General features: G+C 36.1%; 1 protein-coding gene across 5 annotated transcripts in view; it reads left to right on the forward strand.

The window, feature by feature from the left end:
• Positions 1–13,354, forward strand: part of Mpp5 (membrane protein, palmitoylated 5 (MAGUK p55 subfamily member 5)) — a 91,833-nt gene that overhangs the window by 54,362 nt on the left and 24,117 nt on the right. For all 5 annotated transcript variants that reach the window (XM_030246824.1, XM_006516097.4, XM_006516098.3 and 2 more), the window contains exon 4: positions 6,509–6,717. In XM_030246824.1, the coding sequence (XP_030102684.1) occupies positions 6,509–6,717 (209 nt within the window). The remainder of the gene's footprint in view (positions 1–6,508; positions 6,718–13,354) is intronic.

Raw genomic sequence — 13,354 nt, forward strand, 5'->3', positions numbered from 1 at the left:
TATCATCAAAGTAAACTATCTTGTTAACGAAATCCTGAAAAAAAAGTGAAGGTTAGAGTAGAAAGAGATAGAACCAGATAATTCTCAGGCTATGTATGCCAACTTTTGTTTTGTATTAGCAGTTATATAATTTGGGGTTGTGGAGAACTAGGCAGAATAAAGAGAATAGGCTGGAGAAAACTGCTTTCTGTGTGTGTGACTGTGTACTTGATACACCCTTGAAGAGGCAGCAGGAAAGGGCGTACACACAGAGTGAGCTGCTTGATAGTTACGTAGAAAACACTTGCATTTTGTGGTTAAAGCCTCTTGTTGTGTACCAGATGTTTTAATGTGAAGAAAATAAAAGATAAAAGCAAAGAAAATAAGGGTGAATAAAGAATGAAATAAAGTAACAAAACTCTTCTAGATTTCTAACATAAACTGACTTGATATAATGAGATATACTACAATTTTGTCACCCTGTCATAAACGTTTAAAGATAAGGATTTTTTAAAGCTAGCAAAATTTCAGGGCCAGTGATTCTTTTTTATATTAGCTTCCTTCTGAAGTTACTTTTACTATCAAATGTCTGCTTAACCTGTTTTAGGTACTTCTAAATAAACTATTAGCCATTTTTTCATGGATATTTGTTGTTTACTTCTACAAATAAGTGATTAACTGATTGAAAATAGTTAGTTTGAAGTATTGTTTCTAAATGAGGTTGCTTAACTTAGAGTGTCCCTGAAGATTTAACAGTTTGCTAGATAATGCATACTCCTATAAATGTTGGTTCTTCAACATAATCTTACTAAAAGTAATTCAGTGCTATAGCATTCAATTTCAATAAATAAAAAATGCACATACCTGAGATTTGACTCTACTTTATTAAATAATAATAATTTGTAACTTTCCCCCCTCTTACAAAGACGTCCTCTTATGGTGTGTTAAATGCTTGACAGGGCAGGAGACATGGCACAGTGATTAAGAGTGCTTACTGCTCTTGCCGAGGGCTACAGTGGGTGAAAGGTTTCAAAACAACCTGTAACTCCATTTCTAGAGGACTTGATGTCTTCTCCTGACCTTTAGTGACTCCTATATATGTATGGTTTAAAAAACAAAAACAAAAAAAAAAAAACAAAACCTCATGCCCATATGCGAATTTAAGTAATTTTTATTGTCAATTATTATTGACTTTGGACAACTTATTTATTTTTCTGAACCTCAGTATTAAGGTTTTCATGGGATCCAAATAGAAGACTGTATGTGAACAAGTGGTACACTTATATTTGGAAGTTTTGTTGTTGCTTTTATTTATTTGTTGCACTGTTATTAAGTTAACCAAAATCTGGCACATACTTGGCAAGCACTGTTACTAGTATATTAAAATCCCATCTCTAAAGTTTTTTTAAATTTAATGTAACTTATTAATGATTAATGACTGTTCAGGATATGCCTTAAGTTTCTCATAATTTTAAACAAATTCATACTGACCTGGTCCACTAAAAACCAAAGTTCAAAGATCTGAATTGTATCTTCTTTAGTTTAAAAAGAGAGAAGAGGGTCTGGGAGTGTGACCCCAGTGCAGCACCTGCTTAGAGTAAGCAAGGCTTTGGGTTTGCTCCCTGGGAATCTGGGATAAAAAGTCTCTGGCAGCTGGAAAGAGAAGATTGGGAGAGCAAACGACGCACATTCAGGCCCCAGCACCCACGTGCCTGTGACTCCAGCTTCAGGGCAGTCTGCTGCCTCAGGCCTCCACAAGCACTATTACAGATATGTACATAGCTTCACAGATAAGACATACATATAAATAAAAATAAAAATTTTTAAAATGCTTCAGATGGTTGCCCAGAGTCTTGAATATTTGAAGATAGACTCTTGCTTCTTATTACCTGTTTTTTGTTTATTTGTTTGTTTGTTTTGTGAATCTCCTTATGAAGCCCAGGCTAGCATTTGGCTTCCATGCTTCTGCCTCCCACCTCTGAAATCTAGAAATACAAAGTTGTGCCCTTAGGCCTGATCCTATTGCCTATTTTAGAGTCTTCATTCTATGTTTTATTCTTAGAAGCAAGCCAAGACTGGGAAAAAAAACATTAGGAGGTGAATTTAAGGACTTGTGTTCATTATTATTATTATTATTATTATTATTATCATCATCATCATTATATTCCAAAGCCAATGTATTTGATTTCTATTAGCATATGTAATCATTTAAGTCACATGAAATGTTAGATAAGATACTGGGACCTTAATATACTTTCTATATAAAGTCAAGTAAGGAAGAACTAATCAAATCGTAGCAGTGAGGAATTTAATCTAGACATGAAGAGTTGCTTAATAGGAAAATTGTGACCCCCCCCCATAGAATTTATTATCAAAGCTAGTAGTATTATTCATTATGACATCATTCTTTTTTTTTTTTTTTTTTTTTTTTTTTTTTTTTTTTTTTTTTTTTTTTTTTTTTAAAGATTTACTCATTTATTTATTATATGTACACTGTAGCTGTCCTCAGACACTCCAGAAGAGGGAGTCAGATCTCGTTACAGATGGTTGTGAGCCACCATGTGGTTGCTGGGATTTGAACTCCTGACCTTCAGAAGAGCAGTCGGGTGCTCTTACCCACTGAGCCATCTCACCAGCCCTATGACATCATTCTTAATTTCAGAGATAAAACCTTTTCTCGTGTTCATTAGTGAAAAAATGAGAAAATAATGAACACATTTTATTTATCATATTTCAAAGCCATACATATGTAATTACTTTCTATGTGACAAAATTATTATAAGAAAATTCATCATAATTTTGGATGTTCTTTAAAGTGATCAACTTATACCAGTTTCAAGAAGGCTTATGTCGTTTGGTATTTCACATTTTCTGTAAAGTACTGCAACTTGAGATGATTTAGTTTATATCTTCTTGTGCTGTGTGTATCTGATGACATACTGAAAACTCTTCTAAGTGACTGGCAACTTAGTCTGTTCTACTTGTTCATCAAAAGTACTTGGGCAGCTTTCCTTCCTGAGAACGCCATCTGAAAGCTTTCCCTGTTAATTCAGTCATGACAGCAGCTGTGGGGTTTATCTTTTTATTCATACCTATAGATTCTGCTGTATGTCTTTGTTGCTCAGAGCAGTGCACTGCTATCAGAAATCCTTTACATAACTATATGTGATCCAGCCAACTATTCGTGTGCTTCAATAATGGTTGGTAATACCTAAGTAATAAGGCTGAGCTTCAGTGCAAGTGGTCTCCCTTTAGTATGGTTAAATTGATTCACACAATACATTTGGAGTTTTGATGAAAAGCTTTTGCTAAAGAAAAACGAGAATGAATAGGTCTTGATAGACTTCTGTATGGGTATAAATAATGCTATTTGGAACTAGGTTTAAATTGGTCTTAAACCTAGTTGAAATTTATAGGCAAGTATAGTTTTCTCACTAATTTAATTTTTTTTAATTTACTTATTATGTGTAGGTATTTTGCCTTCATGTATGTTTGCATACTACATATGTGCCTTGTTTCCTCGGAGGCTAGAAAAAGGCATCTGGTTCTCTGGAACTATACTTGGAGATAGTTATGAGCTGGAATTGAACCCAAGTCCTAGAAAAACTGCCTGTACTCTTAACCCAAAGCCATCTCTCCAGCGACTACTTATGTTCTTTAATGTGCATAGGTCTCATATCATGAGCCTCTTCTATATTTCAGCTGTATTCTTCTTTTTCTCTGGGGCTGCCTGTACCTATGGATGTTACCATGTTCTCAAGTCCCTCTGAATGAAAGGCAGCTCCGGAATGATTTTCCCCGCTCTGAGTCTTAAATTGTCACGTGGCCTTAGAATTACTATGGACAGAGTGGCCAGATAAGACCTTTCTTTGAAACCTATGTTTCTTATTTCCAGTTCTTATCAACAGACAAAGGCTAATAAAATTTCTTCAAATTTGAAAACTACCATCTCTCTTTAACTAATTACAAATTTTCTTTTCCTGTACTTATTTGTTTGTTTTTTAGACAAAGTCTCATTATATAGCTCCAGATATTCTGAAACACACTCTGTAGACCAGGCTGGTCTCGAACTCAGAGTTCTACCTGCCTTCTGTCCCCAGAGTGTATGTCACCAAACATACAACTTTTAAATTTTTCTTTGGCAATTTTTTGAGGGAAGAGTATAAATGTGTGTTCATATGTTTGCTTGTACATATATGTGTGCATGATGTATTGAAGCCAGAGGTTGACATCCAATGTCTTCTTCAATTTCTCTGCACTTCAATTTAATGAAGTGGGATCCTGGCAACCCAGAGGTTGCCAAGTCAACACCGTGGCCTGGGTACCCCTGTCTCTACTCCACGGGGCCAGATAAGTGACGGATGCTGGTGACTACAATGCTGGTCCTCAAGCTTGTACAGCAAGCAGTTTGTACTATGGGCCATCTCCCTACCCTCCTCTTTAGTTATTTTTATAGATAACTTTTTATTAAAAGCTATTGTTCTAACATAGCAAAACAGTATGTTCTACTTAAGACTGCAGGAATATCAATTCAGTTATTAAAGATAAACTAATTGAAAAAATACAAATGATCATGTCTTGTAAAAATATGTTCACCAGAGAATAAAAGATCAGTAATCTATAATTTGATATGTTTCAAAGTAGGCACTCACAATCATTGCTTGTTGCAGTATAAGTTGCTATAAATCTGGGAGGCAGTTTGTCAGTGTGTATCAAAGTCTTTTAAATACTTCTGCAATCAGTAATCTTACACTAGGAATTTATTCTAGTGAGTAATTAGTATTACAAAAATTATCAATGTCACTGTACAGTTAGATGGGCCTTTTTAAAACTCAGAAAAGCTACATAATATGAAGTAATGTTGTAAATATTTAATATTAATTGGGGGTTTCTACCCCACCTTTGATTGTTCAGTTCCCAGATAAAAGACATAAAACTTTTATATTTATAATAAGCCTTAGCACTAGAGCTGGGCAGATAACAATCCTCTATGGCTATTTTGTCTCCTTCCCTGTAAATAACCCCAAGATAGGACCTGTCATCTCCTGCCTGGGCCACTCTTACTACAGCTGGCCAACCCTCATGCCCAGTTCCCATGATCCCTTGCCCCATGGCGACTTCCTCTCTCCACCTTCTCTCTCTTCTCCTAGTGGCCCTACCTAGACCCCAAGCCCAGAAACTGAAGCTCCACTTACCTCTCTTCTGCCCATCTAAAGACTGTAGGCATCTTTATTCAACCAATGGTTTTAAATTAAGAAGCAAGATTACATAGCATCACTTGGTATACTTGAGGATTTCCTCATCCCTGGGGCAACTATACCGTGGGGGCCAGTATTTAGCATTACAGTGCATAGCAACAGACCAAACCTCAACAAAGTAATACCAGTAATGATAACAAATAGATGAAAATATAAATATTTTTTAAAAAAGATATTAGTATGTCATGTTAAGTAGCTTTGGTGTACAGAAGAAATCTTCCATTAGTGTTTTGATCTTAAAATAACTTCCTTCTCCCTGGAGTTGAAGAGACTCTGAGAAACAGTTCCCTTCTAGAGGTTGCTTATTGGTTTCAGTCAGCTGTGAGGCCCAAGGCCTCACTTTTCTTATTTCCCAGACTACTACTCTGAGCCTCTTTTAATAGTTATTAACATTTTTAATAAGACTCCCTCCTCTTTGGGGAGTATTTGTTATTCTCTTAACATTGTGAACCATTATCTTAACTGCTTTGTAAATTTCATAAATTTTCTTTCAAGTTACTTAAATGCTTTCCTGTATTGCTCAAAAGATACTTTAAAGTTACTAATTTGGTAGAGTCTTAAATTACATATCCCTTTGTTTTGTTTTGTTTTGTTTTGTTTTGTTTTGTTTTGTTTTGTTGAGACAAAGTTTCTCTGTGTAGCCCTCACGCACACAACATGTTGGGGAGCAGGGGAGAAACTACTAATGGTTCTTAATCATTTGGGCTTAATCATTTCTGGAAACAGTGTACATGCTGTGTGTGCAGCCTGATAGGCATAAAACACACACAGGCTGGGAACATTTTAGGAGACACACACATTCATTAGTTTTGTGATAGTTAAAATGGAACCATCCTAAGTGTTGGACTTTAATGGTTATTATCATATGTGCATTAGTCATGTAAAATATGATGGACCCATTACTTATAATGTTCTTTTAACAATAGAGATGTGAAAAAAGCAATTAAAATGTACTGTTAATGAAAAAAGATGCTAAGGGGAGGAAATGTTTCTAGATAATGGGATTATTGATATTCTTTAATTTTGTATTCCCTTGTTTGTTTTTATAGTAAGAATATATTTGTCTAATTAAAATGCTTTTTTAAAATGCAAGTTATTCTGTTTTATAGCTTTAAGAGTTTTATGAAATGTTGGTAAAATAACACTTAAAAAAATAAGTGAACTTTTTTCCCTAAAAAACTTTTTTTGCTGGTTCAAGATATTTTATCTTAAAACATATCAAATTTAAACCAAAACAGTTAATTTTGGGATAACTTTTCTTCTCTTGCTAGACGTTGAAGACTTGTTCTCTTCACTTAAACACATCCAACACACTTTGGTTGATTCTCAGAGCCAGGAGGATATCTCACTGCTTTTACAGCTTGTACAAAACAGAGATTTTCAGAATGCATTCAAGATACACAATGCTGTCACAGTACACATGAGCAAGGCCAGCCCTCCGTTTCCTCTTATCGCCAATGTACAAGACCTTGTACAAGAGGTATGTGTCTTAACATCTTGTTGACATCTTCAAAGTAGTTATTAGTCATAAAAGTGGACTGTTGCAGAGACTGATGTGATTATTGTCTGAGGTCATTGGTAGTGGTCACCTGCTAATACACTGTAATGAGAAGTGGGAAAAAAATGCTTCATGCATATGTGCTGAAATTTTTTTATGATCTAGCTAGAGCACTGATTATGAAGTTAATTTTATATATAAAATAAGTTTGTATAGTAACCAATGTTTCGATCTTAATGCATCTAGTATGGTTTTATTAAGTTAACCATTATGCATTATAAACTCATGTAAAACGATGATCTCTAATAATTAGAGATTATAAATATATAACTCTTTAAGATATATTGTTTGTTGATAGTTTATGGATCTTAGTTATGAAAATGGTATAAATGTTGCAGATTATTAATTTTTATTATTTTTTAATGTATATATGTGTTGTGCCTCCATGTATGTCTGTACACCTCATGAATGCAGTGCTCATAGAGGCCAGAGGTTGTCTGTTCCCCTAGGATTAGAGTTACATACATGTAGTTGTTAACTGCAGTATGGGTGCTGGCAGTCTAACTCAGGTCCTCTAGAAGAGGAACCTGTGCTCTTAACTATTAAACCATCTCCCCAGCCCAGATTTTGCAGTTTTACTGTTGTATAAAAGTTTCTTTTTGTTAACATGCTACTTTTAAATTCCAGATTCAGTTTCTAGTTGCTGTTCAGGATTTAATATATCTGCAAGCATCTTTCAAGTTGAAAATTTTAAAGTGTTGTACACAAGCTCAGATTTGGGGACATACATTGTCATGATTACAAAATTTTATGTTATTTTAACCTTACAAAAATAATTCTGAAAATTTATCAAATAGATGTATTTCATTGAATCCATATAAAGATAGAAAAGGAACTCGGAGAGAGTATAATTTCCAAGGCTATACATTAAATTAGAAGATACTTTATATTTGAGCATAGTGTCCCTAAGGGAGGTGTTTTCCTTGTTGAAATTCGTAAGATGGCGAAGTTTTCATAGCGTGACAGAGCAATCTAGTGTTGCCCAGGGCAGAGTAACCTCTGGACATGTTTTTAGAAAGGAAACTGGCCATCTACCAGAGTCTCAAAGAACTGGTGGACTACTTATTTCTTGAGGTATCTCCCCTCCCCTTTTTCTTTCTTGTTTGTTTGTTTGTTTGTTTGTTTGTTTGTTTTTCAAGACAGGGTTTCTCTGTGTAGCCCTGACACTCTTAAAGCTCACTCTGTAGACCAGGCTGGCCTCAAACTCAGAGAGTCGCCTGCCTCTGCCTTGCTAGTGCAAGGATTAAAGGCGTGTGCCACCAGCTCATGGCTCTGGAGCTCACCTTTCACTGTTGAAATTAATTGTGTGGTATTCTTTTCATTGAAGGAATTGTTGAGCACTGGGTATAGTTTGATGTTCTAGCATGTGTCTACCATATTTGCAGCCGTAGGTTCAATCCCCAGCAATGAGGAAATACGAATTTCCAGGGTTTTGTTTTGTTTTGTTTTGTTTTGTTTTGTTTTTAATTTAAAAAATCCATTTCTTTAGCTTTTTTATTTATTTATTTACTTAAGGTAATTTAGGCACACACCTTTAATCACAGCACTTGGGCGGCAGAGGCAGGTGGATTTCTGAGTTTGAGGCTAGCCTGATCTACAGAGTGAGTTCCAGGACAGCCAGGGCTACACAGAGAAACCCTGTCTCCGGAAAGAAAAAAAAAAAAAACAAAAACAGAGATTGAAATAGCATTACTTTGACCAGGTTGGCCTTGAACTCAGAGATCTGCTTACCTCTCTCTGTTTCCCTAGTACTAAGATGAAAGGTGTGTACTACCACCAGGCAGTTTTATTTAGAATAACTTTGGCTGAGGATGTAGCTTATTGGTAACGCATTTGTGTAGCACTGCAACCCCTGGATAAAACCCCTGGCACCACAAAAATAGTAAAATAAATAAAAGCAGAATTTTTCTGGGAGTAATGATAGACACCTGCAATCTCAGCACTCAGGAGGTGAAAGCAGGAGGACCAAAAGGGAATCCAAAGCCAAGATGGACTTATTTCAGACTAGCCTGGGATCATGTCTCGTAAAACTATGTTTCAGGAACCAAAAGTACATACATATATACATACATACATACAAGAAATTATCTCATGCTTTTTAATTGTACCTTTAAGATTTTATTTTTTTCTTTTTATTTATGTGTATTTGTGTGTGCATGCATACATGCTTGCAGATACTTGTAGAGGTCAGAAAAGAGAATTAGTCCCTGCAGCTGGAGTAACGTGGTTATGTGCTGCCCAGCATGGGTGCTGGGAACCAAAGCACAGTCCTCTCCAAGAGCAACGGTGCTGTTAACACTGAGCCATCTTCCACTCTCTACTCATGCCACTTTTAAATGGGAATCAACATAAGTGAGAAATCTTAACAAATTTAGTGAAACATTAAGAAGTGTTTCTTGTTTTTATAGCTGACAATGTAAGTTAAGTGCTGGTGAAATGGCTAAGGACGTAAAAGACACTTTCCACCAAGCCTGATATCCTGAATTTGATCTCTGAAACAAACACAGTTGAAAGACTCAACTCCTGAAATTTGTCCTCTGGTCACATGCATGCTATGGCATGTATGTACCCACATATGATTTAACACACACAGAGGAAATAAATATATTAAAAAGTAAATACTTATATGTATCAGTTAAGGACTGAAGATGGCACATAGTATTAGGATTGCATTCCTAGTACTGCCAAAATAATGTGAACAAATTCTCAAACATTTACTACAAAAGATGAGTATTAAGGCCTTAAAAAGCTTCAAAATATTAAGATTCAGATTAAATCTTTGATGATCGAAGACATAAACAAGCAATTTTTGTGGTTATTAAAATATTTTTTAAAGAAAAGGTTTATAACTTGAATTTCATTAAATAAGCTTTTGCTTATCTAAAAACATTGAAGTAAAATATAAACCAACATGTCAAGAAATAGAATTTGATACTTTTTTTTTTTTTCTCGAGACAGGGTTTCTCTGTGTATCCCTGACTGTCCTGGAACTCACTTTGTAGACCAGGCTGGCTTCAAACTCAGAAATCCACCTGCCTCTGCTGGGATTAAAGACATGTGCCACCACGCCCGGCAATACTTTCTAAAATTTGATGTGTGTGTGTGTGTCTGTGTGTGTGTGTGGGGGGGGGCTGTAGTAGCATGAGCACAGTGATTGAGGGGGACATATGTCATATGTGCAGAGCAGTGGTTTAGTGGTGAACCCTGTGGGCATAAATAATGCCAGGGCTGGGAAAGAAGAAAGAATCAGGTGATATTTAATGCTAAGGAGCTTAGACTTGATCCTATAGATGACTGAGAGACAGATGATGAGGATTACAGTGGTCATATTTCTGTTTTACAGTTGAAAATCACAAATCAAAAGTTATATAATACTTTCATAAACCAATTTGAACAATATGATTTCATTTTGGTAAAAGGTGTAAGAGATATTCCCCCAGGGATAAGGATGGAGTTTGGTATCTGACTTCTTTTTTTAAAAATTTATTTACTTTATGCATATGAGTACATCACCATTGCTCCCTTCAGACATACCAGAAGAGGGCATCAGACCTCATTACAGATGGTCATGAGCTACCATGTGGTTGCTGAGAATTGAACTCAAGACCTTTAGAAGAGCAGACAGTGTGCTCTTAACCGCTGAGCCATCTCTCCAGCCCCCCTGACTTCTTGCCTAGCATTTTAAGGCTCTGGATTCAGTCCCTGGCCTGATACAAAAACAAACAAAATGATGTATAATTGTCCTTCGTTATCATTGCACTTTATAGCCTCAGATTCAGCCTAGTTTGCTAAAAGAATCTAAATCTCTACTGAACAGACTTTTTCCCCTTGTTATTCCCTAAAAAATACAGTACAACTATTACACGTTAGGTATAAGTAGGAAAAATTTTAAAGTATATGGATGGAAAGGTATGTTAATTATATGCACATACTCTGCCCTTTTGTAGAAGAGACTTAAGTGACCTTAGCTTTGGGTATGAAACAAGAGTTCCTGTAACTAATTTCGGGTGATACTGAGAAAAAGTTATATACGTAGAGTGTGTCCAGCTTTATTGAGATATAGTTTGCAATTACTAAAAATGGGTGTTTTGTTATTGGCTCAATGTAAATATCTGTGTATGCACCTATGAAATCTACCATCCACTGTCAAGTTACTAAAATATCCTCCATCCACAAAGCTCACTTACAGTCCTGAAGAGAGTAACCACCTCTTCTTTAGCCCCTTTTGTCATTTGCAAACCTGGTTTCTGTTTTACTAATTTGCCATTTATGAACATGTCAAATAAATAGGCAACATCTGCTCTTTTGTGTCTGCATTAATTATTTTTCTTGTCAGTGTGGCAAAATACCTGATAAGAAGCAACTTGAATGGGGATGATTTGTTTGGGCTCACAGATTGGGGGAAGACATAGCTTATTCTGGCTGTGAAGGCATGGCATTGGGACAGCTCACTGTGGCAGAAGGAATGTAGGGCAGCAGGCTACATTGCCTTGGCAATTAGGAAACATAGAGATGCTGGAAGTTATAACCCATGGCATATGCACACACATAAGCCATCAGCAGCCCACTTCCTCCAGTTAGGCCTCACAAAACTAACAGCACCACCTGGAGGATCAGATGTTCCAACATAAGCCTATGGGGACACTTCACATTCAAACCATGGCAGCATCTGATTTCCTCTGCTCAGTCTAATCTTAAGGTTCATTTCTTCTGTGAATGTATCAAATTAAAGCAACACTTCACAAATGATGGGCATGTGACCAGTCCTCCAGGTCCCAGTCCCAGTGATGCTTTCTGAGTAGTAGACTGTGTGACAATGTGTCGTGTCATTTCTATCGTGAGACATTGGCTGTTTGCTATTACTGATCCATTTTTAATTGTTCTTACACTTGTTTATTGCATAGTGTGAGTGTGTGCATGTGAGTATGTGCATGCTGTGGTGTGAGGATGTAGGTCAGAAGAAAACTTTGAAGAGTCAGTTCCCTTCTTCAACCATGTGGATTCTGGGAAATGAACAGGGGTTGTTTTCAGGCTGTTGGCAAGTGCCTTTACCTACTGAACCATCTTGTCAGCTTTTTGGCTACTGACTCTCAGATATGTGGTGTGGTGGTGTCTTGTTTTAATTTGCCTTTCCATCATGATTGCTGACACTATTTTTGTGTGGTCATTGGCCATTTCTCTGTTTTTAATGAAATGGGTGGTCAAGTCTGTTTTCATTGGGCAGTGGGAGGAGGCAGGTCACATATAAGAACAGTCTTTAAATTCCCTTGGCTTTGTAAGTGAAGTTCTCGGACACTAGCATAGATAATGTCTATGCCTGCTGCTACAGAAATGAGTATTTATCAGAGTTCTGCTTTTTTTTTTTAAGATTTTAGAGATGCCTAGGAACTGACTTAAAAATATAAACAGAAAAAAAGTGTCTTACATAAAATATTACTGAGTTGATTGTAGCCTTTTTTATTTTTTTTACACTCCATATTTTATCCCCCCTCCCAATTGTAGCTTTTATAAAGTCTTGATTTCTTTTTTTTTTTTTTTAATAATTCAAAACTGTCCCTCTCCGAGTTGCTTTCTCCAGCAGTCAAAAAGTATTTGGTCAGGGATTATAGATTTCAAATTAACTTTGAGTAGTTTTCATGAAGTTTCAAAAGGAAAGCAGTGTCTTTAAAATCAGCTTTCACTTACCTAAAGTTTTTAGGTACCAAAACTGGAGGACAGAGTAGTTTCAGTACTATGTTTTGTTTATTAGACAGTGTTTTAATGGTTAGCCCTGTCTTATCTGGAACTCACAGAGATGCTCTTGCCTATGGAATGAGGGGATTAAAGGCACCAAGCACTGTCCTAGTAGGTTGGGTTTTTTTTATTTTATTTTATGTTTGTGTATGTTTGTGTGTACGTGCGTGTGTGTGTGTGCGCGCGTGTGTGTGTGCACATGCACATGTGCATGCATGCACTTACAGGAACCAGAAGGCATCAGCTCCACTAGATTTGGAGTTACAGGAGGTTGTAATCTGTCTGCTATGGGCTCTGGGAATCAAACTTCAATCTTTTTATAAGAACAGCAAGAGCTCTGAACTATGGACCCATCTCTTCAGACTTTATCATTGATTTGGTATGCTTGTTTTGGTCAAAATTGGTCCTCATTTTATCATCCTAAAGGTTTAATTGGAGAACTGCTAATAAAATAACCATAAAGAATATAGAATTCCTGTTTTAATCATTGGTACACTTATATTTTCATTAATTTGACAATTTTTGTTTTGTTATTTACTTTATTGCAGTGTACCATTTTGGAGTGGGGGTTTGGAGGCACAAGGGCAAAAAGAGGCATAAACAGTAAGAGTACACAGTATAATCTTTGGGAGAAAGTAGTGTGCAGAGGAACATATCTACCTCAATATTCATTGGTAGAAGATTGTGTGCAGAGGAACATGTCTACCTCAGTATTCATTGGTAGAAGATTGAAAATTGCAAATAAGTGGACTTAATTTTTTGTTCATGTAGTTAAAAGCAAGGAAACAGGAAAGAGTACTTAAATTTCTTAATGGAAAGAGTAGAT

The sequence above is a fragment of the Mus musculus genome, chromosome 12, assembly GCF_000001635.26.
Source record: "Mus musculus strain C57BL/6J chromosome 12, GRCm38.p6 C57BL/6J".
Classification (NCBI taxonomy): Eukaryota; Metazoa; Chordata; class Mammalia; order Rodentia; family Muridae; genus Mus; species Mus musculus.